This window comes from Chaetodon auriga, chromosome 4, assembly GCF_051107435.1.
Source record: "Chaetodon auriga isolate fChaAug3 chromosome 4, fChaAug3.hap1, whole genome shotgun sequence".
Classification (NCBI taxonomy): Eukaryota; Metazoa; Chordata; class Actinopteri; order Chaetodontiformes; family Chaetodontidae; genus Chaetodon; species Chaetodon auriga.
The window spans coordinates 4,263,713-4,279,269 of NC_135077.1; the positions used below are offsets into that span (position 1 = coordinate 4,263,713).

Genomic DNA, 15,557 nt, shown 5'->3' on the forward strand with positions numbered 1-15,557 from the left:
TGTGTTTAACTCATTTTACAAGCTGCCACGGCTGGATCTGAGGCCCAACTCTTGGCTGAGGACCATCGTAGCTGCAGAGTTTGGGTACGAGAAGCTCCTCGCCTCAAGGTTAGAACCAAGGCCACATTATATTTTTAATTGAAGGAGCATTCACATGTATTTCTGGGGACCGCCTCGAATGACTTCGAGGAACTGAACAAGTCCAAAGTTATTTCAGCAAGTTGTCAATTTACTGTTTGAATGACTGGAATATATTCGGCTGTGATACCCCTCAGATTCCTATTGTTCTCCTTTTCGACCCAGTCCAAGTCATATTCTAGTGTCCTGTATATGTATTCAGAGACAAAAGACACCTGAACTTGGACAAAGTGGTCTAAACCAGTTTCATTGTGACTTCTATTGTATGGAAGCGATACACTCTGTTTCTAATCAGGATTGGCTTTATCCTCGCCTGCTCCCTGCTCCTCAGCCTAATCAAACTCATATATGCAGGCAGAGTGCCTGCAATTATACATAAGCCCCTGCCTTGTGCATGTGTGCGAGTGAGAGTGTTTGGAAGTGTGTGTGTGTGTGTGTGTGTGCATATGTGTAAATACAATTCTGTATGTGGATATACGCCTGTGTGTATGTGTGTATGTGTGTGTGTGTATGTGTGTGTGTGTGTGTGTGTGCAAGGGTGCGGTTTTGGGGGTTGAAGTCACCCCAGAGCTCGGATGCCAAGTTTTTCAGGGGGATATGAAGCTGTGCAGATTTAGGAGACCTCAGCCTATGTTGGATACTTAGACACTCACACCACAGACACACATGCATATAATGTACAGTATATGCATTCGTGCATGTACACACACACACACACACAGACACACGAACACAGCCACAGATGTCTTGTGGTCAAAGATATGCTGGCACAAGCAGCTAGAAAAGGAATTAGACTCAGAAAAAGGAGAAAAAATAAAAAATAAAGTGAAGCATATTGAGGTGTAGTCTATTCCTTTCCCATAGTCTCTCCTCTTTCCAAACCACACCCCACCACGGCACAGGCCCAAACCCCAAAGCCTTTGTGTGCTCCCTCGCTTTCCCTCTTTCTCTCTCTGTCTGTCCCCTTTTCTCCGTCTCCGTGGTGCTTTTCAGTGACCTTTCTCTATCTTCTAATCTTTTCGCTGCTCCTTCTCTCTTTCTCCCGCGTCTTAATCACACACACCGTCTCTCTCGTCTGTCTGACTTCTACCGGCCTTCTTTGTCTCTTTGGCTGCAGCCCGGATGACCATCTCAGTATTCAACACAGGAACTTGGCTGCAACAAACAAACTATAGCAACCACAGGAGTTACAAAACACTGACGCTCAGGTTTTCTCTCCAAACTGTCCCTCTCTTTATATCTCTCTCTGGCCGTGATCAGAGGCGTCCTCTCTGACCATCACCTACGACAGCCCCTCGAGCGCACAGGGCTCTAGCGGTTTCTAAGTAGTTTGCCGTTAAATAGCACACGAGAAAACCATATGGTGTGTCTAAAGTTAGCATGTTGTGGTCTCCCATTGACACACAGCGCTGCCCATATACTTGCTGTTTATCCTCGCCTGTGGCTAGGCCATTAAATATTGAAAGTGATGTAGCATACTGATACTGCCATTAGCATGCTAAATGTGTGAGACAGGTGGTTGAGGCTGCCTTTCAAAAGGCAGGAAATATGTGAACGGAAAATGTGTGTAACTGTGCCGTTTACTACGCCGTACAGTGTAAATATTGTTTGAGTAAGCTGTTTATGTGTGCTCTGGGAGGGAGCACGCCAGTCAAATGCATACAGGCATATGCAGTCAGAAAGAAATGGCTGACTGGCCGTTATGGCTAACAAGCATATCATACACAGTGCGGATCCCTGAGACTCTATGGATCTGTTTGCAATCTGAGTGTGTGTGCAGAGCAATGTGTTACGCCTGCTGCTTTTTATGTGTTTACTGTGTGAAATAGCTCCATATACATTTTAGTCTGCTGGTTTGGATTACTGCCGTTCTACCGCGTTTGAATTCAGCTGGAAGAAAGGATATAGATTTATATTCCTAGTCTGACGTCAGTATTTCTTAATTTAAGATGTGAATTCAACATCTCAGACTACGGCTCAGAGGCCAGAGGAGCAGTCTTCCTGGCAGTCTAGCAGTTGTCTAAAAACTCAGCCTGAAAGATGACATGCTTATTCTTTTCTTTTTCTTTGTCTTTTTTTTTTTTTTTTTGACAAACGATATGAAAATGACCACATGCAGAACACACAGAAAGTGTCCTGAAAAAAAGAGAGAAAACCTCATATCTTTGTTTCTTTTTTTTTTTTTTTTTTAGGTTTTTGCATTTTACTTTGTTTGGACTGGCTGCTGGCTTTGTCCTCTGCATCAGCAAAATGTGTCCAGACTCTGCAACAAAGCCAATCTGCTGCTTAGAATAAATAATGCCTAGTTAAAAAAATACAAGTCACAGAAAAGTTGACACTTTGAGGAAACGCAGTTTTCATGCAGGGCCCTGCTGCCACATGTCAGCACGGTCGACACGTGTGTTCAGGGCATCTATGATGACATGAGGGAGATTTTACAGGAAGCGGATTTATGAGCATGCTAACGGTCAGAATGTCAACACTCAAAAATGTGTGTGTGCATGTGCGCATGTGTGCGCGTGCGTGTGTATTTCCTGGGCACATTAACCCCAGAACCTCCAATTCAAGTTCTGAAGAATGAAGATAATATAGTGGTTAACATCCCCATGGAGGAGTCTGACCCTGTAAAAATTACTCTGCAACATGCACTGATGAGTCTTTTGTGTTCTGAATACCCTCCTCCTTTCTACTGCGGTAAATCTTTAGAAAGGAAAAAAGAGATCATTTTTAATGGACTTGGCTTGTTTAACTGTCCAGGAAATAAATCTGGGAGACATCCACAGGATAAGGACAGACGTAGAGATCATGTAGTGAGTGTGTGTGTGTGTGTGTGTGTGTGTGTGTGTGTGTGTGTGTATATACCCTGTATGTATCCGACACGAGGAAACATTCAGGCATCCCTGGGCCTCTGGAAGGATCGTCGTTCACCAGGTAAGTGTCAGTAGCCTAAAAAGAATACAAAGAGATGGTTACTTGATTAAAATTGCGTGATTTGAGCAGTACAGTGTCACATTATTAACGACTCTCTTGTGAAGCAGATCTCAACCGTTTTAAGTCTCAGGACACCAGAAACTTTGTGTGAGGTTCCAGTAAGAAGAATAAACTTGCAGTGAATTTGGGGATGGATACAGTATTTTAAAACATTTCAGATAAATGTTTAATTCACGGAATTTCTCTCAGTATTTAGCAAAACACAATAAAATATTTGATGTTGGAAGTTCTTTAACAAAAAGGAAGCAAATAATGCAATTTTTGCAAGTTTGCAATTTCACAAAATTGTGAGAATTTGTGAAAATCCAGATTGATTCAGATTCAGATTCAGTCCTGTCCTGAAGTCACCCTGATCAAACATGGATTTTCTCGCTTGCCCTTTGTGAGACAACCCTAAAATGTACCTGTGCTACGGGACGCTGCCTGAAAACCCATACCGGTTTCATTTCTCTGCAGAAAGCATAACGCCTGCTAACAAGTCTTGCACTATACATCCCCAGCCAGACTGTCTGTAAGTACCACTGTGCATGCATGCATGTGTGTGTAAGTGTGCATTCAGAGAGCTTCATTTGTATTCTAAGTCAAGCAGGCAGGCAGGCAGGGTTCTGGCAGGGCCCGGAGCTGTGAAATGGGCTCTCCTCGCAGTTCTGCCGCTGATTGGATCAACCTATCCCACTCTACTTAGCCGAAGGGAGCCCAAATCCCACAGCCGCTGTGCCGTTCTGTGAAATCCTATTTCATTTCACAACTTTAACGGATAAAATAGCGTGCACACACGCTTGTGCCAGCCCAAGACCCCATGCCACATTTATTTAGCTGAACAGGAGCAGAGAGAAAACAGTGTATCTGGTGTGTGGAAACGTTTAAATGCACATACGTATAGTCTCACCCTCTCGAAAATATAATCACCTGCACGTATGTACGTTTTTTTTCCACACCCATGTGCTCTTGGCTTCGCACACAAACACACAGCAGCGCACACAAGCACACGCACACACCAACGCACACGTGCATGCCACTTACGCAGACACACAGACACAAACCCCATAATAAGAGCCAGACATTGGCAGACCACACAGCCCTGAGTTGTGGTGAAAACAAAGGCTATTCATATCCTTCGCAATGAGAGGTCTGTACAGCTAACTCTCTTTCTCCCTCTCTCCCCCATCTCTCCCCTCAGCTTTTTATTACAGATAATCTGCACTCACAAACCTTCCATTTTTCTGCAATTGTGCGATTTCTAATCATCTTTATTAGTCCATAAACATGTTTTTTTAATTCTTAGTCTCTTTTTATAGCAGAGGCCTCCAGCTCCTTAAGGGGGCAACACAGTGCCCATTGTTGAGACTCAAGAAGAGGATGAAGCCAGGAACGGAGTGAGAGAGGCCTGCTGATAAGACTGCAAAGCATTATGGGAATTGGGTAGCAGAGTTCCTCAGATGCACGCATACACATACATGCTGATACACACACACACACACACACACACACACACACACAAGACAAATTGCAAACACTCAAAGTCTGCCAGACCACATGTGATAATGAGATGATGCATCTGATTGGCCGGCGGTCAGAATGATGGCCTGGATCCACGGCACCTGTGTGGGGGTCCGCACCAGCACGAGCCTGCCGACTACCAGCAAGCGCACCACAATGCATCAGGTGTGCTGGAGCGTCTGTGATTGGCTCTCCCCGGCCAGAAACAGGGTCAGGTGCACTAGCAAGCCTTCCCTGATTGGTTGAGCCGGACCCAAAAAGCTGCGGGTGGGAAAGGACTGTTTTCATTGGCTGCCACTGTCTCATTCTGCTGCTGAATGGGTGTCTGGGAGGATGGCACAGGGACAACTGGTTCAACTGGGAGTGTGTGAGGAAACATAACTATTTGAGAATATCTTTGTACATATGTATATGTACACTTCATACACAGAGATTCTCAATATCACTCATCCTTTAACTTGACCTCTTTGAAATGACGGAAAATGCACAGAAGTGCAACCGCACTCCAACAATAGATCATTTGCTCTCATTTCATATTAACAAACCAACAAAGATGAATTAAAATGCCCTCTTTATGTTGCCAGCCAAAGAAACAGGTGTTGATGAACCTCAATCCCATTGTGTAACAGTGAATAACATGAAGCTAATGAATAGGCTAAGCTCTGTACCTGCCACTGGGGAGGCCAGAACATACTGACTCCCTTTGTAGTAAACCCCAAAAAACTCCAGGCCCCCAAACACTCTCTCCTGCAGCAGTGTATGAATTATATATTGTACTATATATATAGAACATATGCCCGGCCCATATGGCCAGCCCTGAGCAAAAAAATCTCAAAGCCCTGCTTAATTAACATTTTAGAGGGAAGATTCGGAGGCGGGAGATTGAGTCAGTGACCTATTTGGAGTCCATCATCGCCCAATGCAAATGTGTTAATTGAGACAGATTTTCCCACTCCACAAATATGTGGAGTAGGGGATGCGATGGAGGTTTTTTTTTTTTGTCTGAGCCATCTGATCTAAGGTAGGGGTAGAGGATCTGTTTTAAACTGCCTTTCCTGCTGCCTCCACTCACAAAAGAAGACACTTCTCTTTCACTTTCTCCCTCACTATCTCACACAGCCTTTCCTTGGCTTGCTCTCTGTCTGTCTCTCTCTCTCTCTCTGGGTATATGTGTTGACGACCATATGGCCAAATTCTTTGGAGGTGAGATCTCCGAAAACCTGCTCACACACTTGCGCGCACACATGCACTCGCACTCAAACACACCTCCACAGAGCTTTGTGTATGAAAGGCCCTGATGGTGGAATTTGCTCTCAGATGGCTCCATTTTAAAGCACATGAATGGCAACATATCAATGATCCTCTATCTTTCTGTGTCTCTGCATCTCATATTTGCAGTCACACACCAACACACACCTTAATTCACCACCTACACACAAAAAACTTGCACTGCTCACACACCTGGTGCAGTCATCTCCTTGTTTCCAGAGAACATTTATTCTGGCTGCTGCACAATCATCAACCACTATCAGCGCTGTCAGTCCATCTTTTAAAAACCATAATTATTATCACCAGCATTGTGTCTTAAACGCGTTTTCATCATCGTGATTCGTTGGCTGAAAATAACACTGCCAAGTTTAAGGCACAGGATGAAAATGGGGGGGGGGGGGGGGATGGGGAGAGAGAATGAGAGAGTCCAGCCAACCTGCGTGAGATGGCAACCACTTCAAAGACGCCGGGCCGCACCGGCGATCTGTTCCACGGTGTGTGAGGGGTGTATGAAAGGCAGAAATGGCCGCCGTGTGAGTCCCTGCCAAAGCTACCTCAGGGAGAAATGTTGGAAAAATACAATTTTTCACACAGCCGTCTCAGAGGGGGTTGAAGGGAAAACGGGGAGAATAAGAAAGAAGATGAGAAACTGAGGGGCTGCATTAAAAAAAGAAGGATAGATGGATGGCTGAGCAGAGTGGGGCTAATTATTTCACTCCACTTGTGGGTCCTGAAGGTTTTGTTGGGTCAGAAGTACAGCCAAGATGCAGTGTTAAAGATTGCATTAGGCTTAATTGTGCAGTTGTGTTTTACACAATAGTAAACGGTGGGATTCTGGAGGAGGCATGAGGCTCACGGTGTGAACAGTTTCTGTTAAGGAGGCCTGACTGCAGGAGGCAGGAGCACAATATAATTTCACATGACTTAAGCAAAAAACAATTCGACTTATGTTAGCAATTCAACCGTGTGTGTGTGTGTGTGTGTGTGTGTGTGTGTGTGTGGCTCAAATCAAACATGCTGACATACAAATCAGCTGGGCGAGGTGAAACTTTTGAATCCCTGAGTAATTGATGTGAAATTATGCCAGCCCTAACAACAGCAGTCCTGATCCCATGCAAAGAAATACATCCTTTCACCAAAACTGTTACGGTGAAACAAGTTTGAACAGAGCACACATTGTGACACACCCAAAAATTCACTTGCCCTGGCACCTCGCCTGTCAACTACTGATCTTGCTCGACAGGCTGGCCCTAAGATAACACAATGCCAATTGTAACTTCCCAGGCTGCAACATTTTGCTGCCACACTCCTCGCACCATACGCATTGGCTACACTAGGTAACCCGACGCTACTGGCACCCCTTTTCCTACACGGATCCTTATTCAAGCTTTTTTTAATGGCCAAACCACACACAGTTAAGGCCTCGCCGCACTGGCTATGTGCATTTAACAATGAGGTTTGGGCTGGTACAATCAGCCCTTTGTGTCACACAAGGACTGATCCATGGGGAGATTTTCTTGTGGTTATGGTTCTAATACAGCAGAGTTTACCACAAAGACCAGGAAGCATAGAGTTACATTACAAAGCACACACCATAGACACACACACTCAGTATGACTCAATAAAGCAGTGCGCTGAGCTCGTGTAAAATGTCTCACCCACTTCCAACTTGACTGAAATGATACTCTAAAAACTTTTTTTAAATAATGTGGTACGGTTCACGCCCACCTCCCAGCTTGGCACCAATAACAGCCTTGGCTTTGATTTGACTGACAGGTTCTGTGGTTGGCAGGTTTTCTCTGCAACAACCGCGGTGCAACCAACTGTGAAATTATAGGCCTACAATCAAAACAAAATGAGGATCGTTATATCACTGCCAATTATGAAGCATTGTCTAATGCTTCACTTACCTTAAGAAAAATAGACAGATAATTGGACAGCAGACATCACAAATCACATATGGCCTGTAATTTGACATTTTGAACCCCTTGAGGTCTGTCTGTGTTGTTGTGCAGGTATGACTGAGTGTCACATAAACCAAGGCCAGCAAACATTTTTGCCAGATGACCCCCCCCCCACCCATGATAAAGTTATGTAAGACTGATGTTTAAAACAGCAAAATATGTATTCACATCCTGCTGGTGCTGACAATGTGTCACTCATCTGGGTGACAGGAATCAAGTCGCCCCTGCAGAGCTGGTTGATGAAACACTCTACACTCTGTGTAATACACATAAAGACACTTTAGCTTATTGCTGTTGACACTGAATGTGCCCTTCAGTCTGAATTTGAGATAATTGTTTCAGGACAAAATATACAACACCTCTGGCAAACAAAAACTGAGGAATTCATTCGATCATATACAATCAATAGTATGAATAAACTGCGGTAAAATATGCTCATGACAGGAGTTTTCATTGACATAAGTTGGAGCAACTACTGCACATACACTCCTGATGATTTGTTATGCGTTTATTACTTTCAATGTTAAATGTTTTTACTGTCTTTATTGATGAGACAAATATATTGCCATTTCAAAAAAGTGGATCCAGATAGTGTTTCAGTCCATATAAAGAATAAATTTCATTTCCATGTCTAATATAGGAAGTCCTGACCTCAGAGGACTATTGAATTACTGTTTTTGGGCAATAACAAAATGCATGTGAAACTGCTTTGGTCAGCTGTATTAAAATAGTTCCATTACTGGTGCAATTAGGAATATTGTTGCTAGTCAAAATAATTTCTGATCATGTGCATACTGTATTCTTCCCTTCTAAATTCATGTATTTCTATGCTACCACAAAAACTTCCCATTGTCACCTCAGAATATTTGAACAGGTCTTCTTTCAACAAAAAAGCTCAACAAATCAACCCTGTGAGCTAATGGTCAAATTACAAAACACATGACGTACAGCCAGATTGTGGCAGCTTTGCTGTAATCTCTTGGGTTGATAATGAACAGCAATTAAATGTCGGTCACAATTTTAAAACCATGATAATTTTAATTTAAGACAATTATAATTCAAAAGCTTTGAACTGCAGCATGACAGAGGCTGTCAAATGATGTCAAATAATCCTTCACAGGGAGAAAAAGCAATGAAAAGAACAAAACTGCAATAAGCAGATTTTAAAATATAATATTTATCTCTCTAAATACTGCAGGATATCAGAGCATAATTAGACCATCATCATCATCATCATCATCATCATCATCATCATCATCATCATCCAGTCGGAGATTTCTCTTTTGGATTTTCTGACATTAAATGCTGTCCACGTTGCTTTGGTTTTAAGCACTCTCAGCACTTGTTCCGGGGGCACAAAGACGGTCTGTGTCACCTCACCTCCCCAACCCCTTGTAGTCGCTATAAAGTGTCATCAGCTACGCAAATGAAGTGCCCATTGACAAGAAAAAAAAAACAAAAAAAAAAAACAAGAAAAACCAGTAGCCGTCTCAGACAGAAAAGGCAGCCCGGGTGCAGAGTGGACAACGGTGCAGCAACCCTGCGCTACACGGGCTTATGGGATGCTTGCAGAATATCATCATCACCATCATCATCATCATCACGACTACCGCCAGCATACTCTCTCTCTATGCTGGCCTTTCAGAGCTCCTCAGTCTGCGGTCGCATGTGTGTTTTATTCTGTTTGATCTGAGCAGCGCAGGAAGATCAGCCTCCACTTTGTCAATCGGTGTCTACAAACACCTCAGCAAACAATCCAGCCTGCACGCTGTTAACCCACCAGCGAGGCTAGATCTATCTATCTATCTATCTATCTATCTATCTATCTATCTATATACACATATATATTAGAGTTAGAGAGAGGCACAGTTATTACAGTTATTACAGCGTTATTATGTCTTTGAGGAAGGACTTGGGAAAATATGAGCATGGGATAGCAGTTCACAAAAACGCCAGACATTTTCATAAGTAAAGAATGTGTTAAAATACATTGTTTAAGTTGGAAGTAAAATGGGACAAGCAGCATTTTAAATGTTTGAAATTTGATTAATCAAAGTGAGTTTAGTTGTTTTATAATTATTAAATTTGGCAGGTAAGCAAGATGATTATACTTATACACATAACACACACCTCTCTCTCACACACAGGCGCGCGCGTTCATGCACACGCGCGCGCGCACGCACACTCACACACACACACACACACACACACACACACACACACACACACACACACACACAGGTGTGCTGTATCGTCATCCATGGCCTCACACTGGACAGCCAACTCTCACCCAGCGCGTCCAACAAAGTGCAGATCTTTTAAATTCTAAACCCAAGAACCCTGCAGGGATGCAATTAAACACATGCAATGTTTGGTTTATTTTCAGTCCTATAGACTTTACCCTATAGACCCAACAGAGGGAAACTATTGAATTACACAGCACGTACCATTATAGCGTGGGGAGATCTGCCAACCCTCTCAATGCCCCATTTTCCTTTAAAAGTTCAGCTTCCAAAAAAGTGAGAGAGGGAGCGAGGGTTGAGGGAGGAAGACTTGGTCTCTTCGCTGTTGCCGGAAGCAAAAAAAAGGACCTTTAAACAAGTCGGCCTTAGGCCCAGATAGAAAAAAAAACACGCTCTTTCAAAAGTGGGTCCACTCTGCAAGAGATAGGAGGAAAGGAGGACAGCAGCTCCGAGCCCTCCGTCTACCGCTGTTTGGCCTCAGATGCGCCCATGTCCAGCAGCAAGAAGTCAGGGAGACGTCTGCGTCAAAGTCCCGAGGTGCGTCCTTCAGCGACCAAACTTGTCCAGCAGATTGGGAGACGCTAAAAAACTCCCCGAAGTAATATTAATAACACAATAAAAAAAAAATAATGGACGGGAGAGGTGATGCAAAGTAAGTTTTGTTTATATTGTTTTTTCCATGTGCAGCCTTTGCAGTCGGCCAGCTTCTGTCTCCAAAACGTGTCCAAAAGCGGCTGTCTCCTGCGCCGCGCGTCCGATCTGTTTTACCCTCGTATCTCTCTCGCTCGCTCTCTCTCTCCTCTCTCTCTTGTTCCGAACACACACAAACGCGCGCACGCACACACGCGGCGTTACACACAAAACGGGAGGACACCCCTGGTCCCTCGCCGCCTCCTCCTCGAAGCTGACGAGATGAAAGAGCAGCTTGCGTCTTTCGCTTCTTCAAATCGCTACAGCCTCGCCGACAAGCAGAATGCCTGCGCGGCGACACGTCGTCGGTCCGGGCTGCTGCGGGGCTCCGGATGCCTCGGTGCGTAAAATGGAAGCTCTCCGTGCGCTCCGTGCAGCGACGACAGACAGCCTTCACTTCCCTCCCCAAAAATATCAGCCACTAAATAGCTCACCTCAGCAGCATGCGACCTGTTTACACACACACAAACACACACACAAACACACACACACAATAATGGACGGGGAATTAGGGCAGTTGTTTACAGTGGAGGTGGGGGGGCCGGTGCTTCAGCCGGCAGCGTCGAACTGGTGAATTATTAGGTGAATTATTAATAAAGCGAGCGGTGTGCAGTCTGTCGCGGAGAGAGCGGGGCAGCCAGGGGAGCAGCTGGGGCTTTAGGAGAATTAGGAGGACCAGGGGCTAAATCACGGACGGCGGGGATTAGGGCTGCACTGGCTCCTACCTACCGCCTGCATGTACTGTCGGTTCCACAGTGCCACTGTGGGCACGGCCGGGTACGACCCGAGCTGCTCCGATCTTGATTTCCGCGCTGTTTTATGTTACAGTCTGGAGCAAAGATCAAGCAACAAAACGACCAAGAGGTTCATACAAAAACAAAATAAAATCACTCGTCACTCAGAACAGAAGACGTTTCTCTGTTTCCACGAGGCTGATCACATTCACCAAAATATAAAAACACCTTTGTCAGTTATCAGTCGCTGTAAGCTCAGAAATTCAGTGGATATGAGGAGGTTTTACAGGGTTTCCGAAGGCAGGATTCACCATAGTTTGAGTTTGGTTGAATTATGACACGCGCATGAGGTTAAATGTACTCTGTTAATTCATCCTGGTGGTAACTGTAATGATGGAATTTAGGAAGCTTTAACTTTAAAGCTTTTTCTCAACACTTGACAAGCGCAGATTTATTGTGTCACAGTGTCTCTCAACAGAGTGACGCGGAGAAGCAGCAGGATTAATGTGCCTGAGATATTGCAGACATATTGTAAGCCATAAAAGATCTGACTTTGGGGAAATAACAGAAAGAACACAGAACACAGATTTTTTTATTTTTTATTTTTTTTTTTTTAATGAAAGTGCTCATAGTTGCAGGGACTGCAGGCCTGAAGCAGCAGCAGCAGCAGCAGCAGCCAGGAGCAACAGAGCCGTCCCAGACAACAGAGAGACAGGAGTAAAACACATGTGGCCATGCTCTCTGATTGTTTAGGATAAGGGCCAAAGGGAAGTTCAAAACATCAGTGCACTTTTCATCTGAGAAAGTGAGTTATTTATGGAACCTGTCGGCTCCATGCCCTGGAATGAGGAGCGTGAAGTGTTGTAGGACTTGTCGGGGCACCATGGTGCCCATAAAGGGGCACCTGGCCTGGAAATGGCACAAAGAAAATTGTCTCTCAAATATTTTCGACAGATAAAAGTGATTTCATCAAAGTCAAGGAAATTTAAAACACTGCAAGAATGAAAGAAAAGCCTCGCGCAGCTCCTGGCACCCACAGGTTGAATCAGATCGGCCTCTTTTTGTCTCATACTCATTTTCAAATGTCAAGCTTTGCTAAACAAAACAAAACACTTGACTTAAATCAAGACAAACAAATATTTTCCCTCTCTGTCCAGATGAGTGTTGGATTATTGACGCTCGCTGAGCTGAACTGTGCGTCTGCGTGTTAAATGTTCCTGTTTTCACTTGTGCGTGTGTCGCTATCTGTCTTTTTTTTTTTTTTTTTTTTTTTTTTTTTTATCAGACTTCTAATGACATTCCTCCAACATGACGGCTTATCAATAATTAAATGCTGACCTCCCCACACATTTGGCCACATCAATTATTCATCTGTAATTGAATTCGTGATTTAAGTTTTTGTCTCAGCCGAATTTGGACCATGCAGATTCAGTGTGTCTGTGGTGGGATGGTGTTTCAGAGCATTTTTTATTTATTTTTTGTAAACGATTTGAAGGTAACGGAGGCCGTGATGGCCCATTTACTCGCCAGCAGAGAGATAAAAGGCGTCGTTTGTGTTGGTGTCATAGTTCTAATGTTATCAACTCGGAAGTCAACGAAGACCCTGCGATCAAAAGCTGATTCTGTTCATTAGAATTTAGCTCCAAGACAAATAATGAAGCCCGACTCACTTTCTGCCCATTTTAACAGCTATAGGCCCATTTTCAAAAGCAAAATTCTACATTTCGATTTTATTTTCCGAATAACATTTTCTCATCACAGCACTGTCATTAATTATTACAATATAAATGCACATGAGCTCAAATGTGAGTCTTTTGGGGCTTTTTTTGATCCGTAAATTATCAGTAAACTTTGACACAGAAAATACAAACAGCACAATCATCAAAGCACCGAGGCTAAAAATGATTCGTGGAGATTAAAATCAAACAACAGCAATAATGATGAATCATAATGATAATAATGCAATAAAATCCAGTGCAATTCATAATTCTATTTATGAATTTGTTGATTGAACGATATCAGGCTAAAGCGGTTGTATAATTGTCACATTTTACACCATGACATTTCTAATTGTATTATTATTATTATTATTATTATTATTATTATTATTATTATTATTATTATTATTATTATTATTATTATTATTATTATATTTGAATATGAATTCTGCTGTCTCTTTCCAGATGCTGCTGATGCCCGACGGCCTGTTTGGAAGATGACCAGTTGATTGGAAAAACACCAAAATGTGCCTCTAAACCCCAAATAATCCCACGACAGGATTTTTTTCTTAACCCTTAATTAATTTACAAACAGCAGTTTGTACAGTTAGAGCGCGCAGTGTGTGCTCAGCACGGAGGTGACAGAGGGCCAGACAGAGTGTCCACAGGTCCCAGGTAACAAAACTGCTCCCGGAAAAACACAATAAAATCGAGCAAACGCGTTTCTAGAACGAAAAAGAAAAAAAAAACAGAGGAAAAAAGAAAAAAAAAAACAGAAAGGGACGTTTGTTAGCATCCCAATCAGGAGCTTACTGACCCACAGATGACCAGTGCGAGGTTTCTTCAAGTAAAGCACATTTTAATCACTGGCAAAGGAAACACTTTCTAAAACCGAAAATCTGTAGGAGAAAAAAAAAAAAAAACACACCTGCTGCCTCTGTGGATCCACTCCTCTGAGTGCATCCACAAAACACCTGAGAGGAAACTGCAACGCTTGTCCACTCATTTAAAAATGTCCCATAACGGCGGTGAGTTTCATCACAAGGTCAATTTATCACTATGAGGAATTCCGAAGAGGAGGCCTTAAATGAAAGCAGAATTACAACCTGAACTACGTGTGTATGAACTTTAAAGTACTTAAGGTTTAATTATTATTCAATTATTAAAGTGTCAAGCTGTATGTTAAAACATGTAGAACTTAATTTAATTCATAAAAGTCTGACCGCCGTCAGGAAACAATGGGCCAAATTCTTTGAATGTGCTCATCAAAAATCTCTGCACTGAATCATTAATGCTACATAGAGGCCTTGCATGTGTGAATAAATGTGGCTTAAATAATAATTTATACTCCCTGGTCCTGATGCTCATGCACCATATGCTTGTAGCAGCGTTGACCTCATTTCAATTACGCAATAACTCCGTGTTTTTCTTGAAATAATGTTGATGAAAATGTGCACTGCTGCTCTAAATCTCTATCTTGGTTATGACCTCTAAACCATCACAGCCAACAGATTGTTTTATTTTGTGGACACAGGGTGCACAATAATAAAATAACTCAAATGGTTTTGTCATAAAACCTTTCTTTATATTATTAAACCAAGATTAAAAAAAAAAAAAAGGAGCCACCCGTGGAAAAGTTAATGAGTTTTGTTCCTTTTAAATACTTCTCAGAAGAAAACATTCAGTTTGGGAAAAATAGATTCTGTTGATATGTTCCAAAAGTTACAAAACAAACTGTAGGAAATTTGTTGGCGTGCGCTGGCCCTAATCATGTAAGGCAACCTATAAGCGTCAATTAGGCTGAGCTTTGGGTTAATGAAAGCCCTGAGCGGAGTATCTCACCACAGCCTCCTTAAACCAGCCATTACTGCAGACCACAATGGCTCTGATACCACACTGTTTTAAGACCCAGCATTATGTGGGCAATAAGTTCCCTAAAACCTCACTGTGAGAAGAGAAGGGCACGCTGTGGGATCAGACAGGCAAAGTTCAGACAACATGGAAGGACTTCTTCAGAGCCCTTAATGCTCGTCTGTAAACCCCAAAATGAAATTTTTCCTCAAAATTACAAGTTTTCAATCCCAGACTGGAATATAACTGCAAACCATGATTGACATTTTGGAAGTAATTATCAGAGAACAGACCAAGCGATAAATTGCTGGCCAGTGGATGCCGCTGAGGTAAATTGTTGCTTATAAATTTCCATTGTTATCAAAGATGGACTTGGCGCTAATACTTGTTTACAAGTTTGGACGGACAGAGGGACAAAGGTGCAAATCAGAAACAGGGAAATTAATAAGTGATAAAGTG

At 42.9% G+C, this 15,557-nt stretch overlaps 1 protein-coding gene across 16 annotated transcripts in view; it reads right to left on the reverse strand.

Annotated features, from left to right (window-relative positions):
- Window positions 1–12,168, reverse strand: part of nfixa (nuclear factor I/Xa) — a 115,284-nt gene extending 103,116 nt beyond the window's left edge. For all 16 annotated transcript variants that reach the window (XR_013077080.1, XR_013077079.1, XR_013077078.1 and 13 more), the window contains exons 1-2: window positions 10,310–12,168; window positions 3,001–3,084 (exon numbers count right to left, since the gene is read on the reverse strand). Coding sequence is in view for 13 of the 16 variants with exons in the window: in XM_076728343.1 (XP_076584458.1) it covers window positions 3,001–3,084; window positions 10,310–10,312 (87 nt within the window). In the remaining 3 variants the exon portion in view is untranslated. The remainder of the gene's footprint in view (window positions 1–3,000; window positions 3,085–10,309) is intronic.
- Between the last annotated feature and the right edge of the window lie 3,389 nt (window positions 12,169–15,557).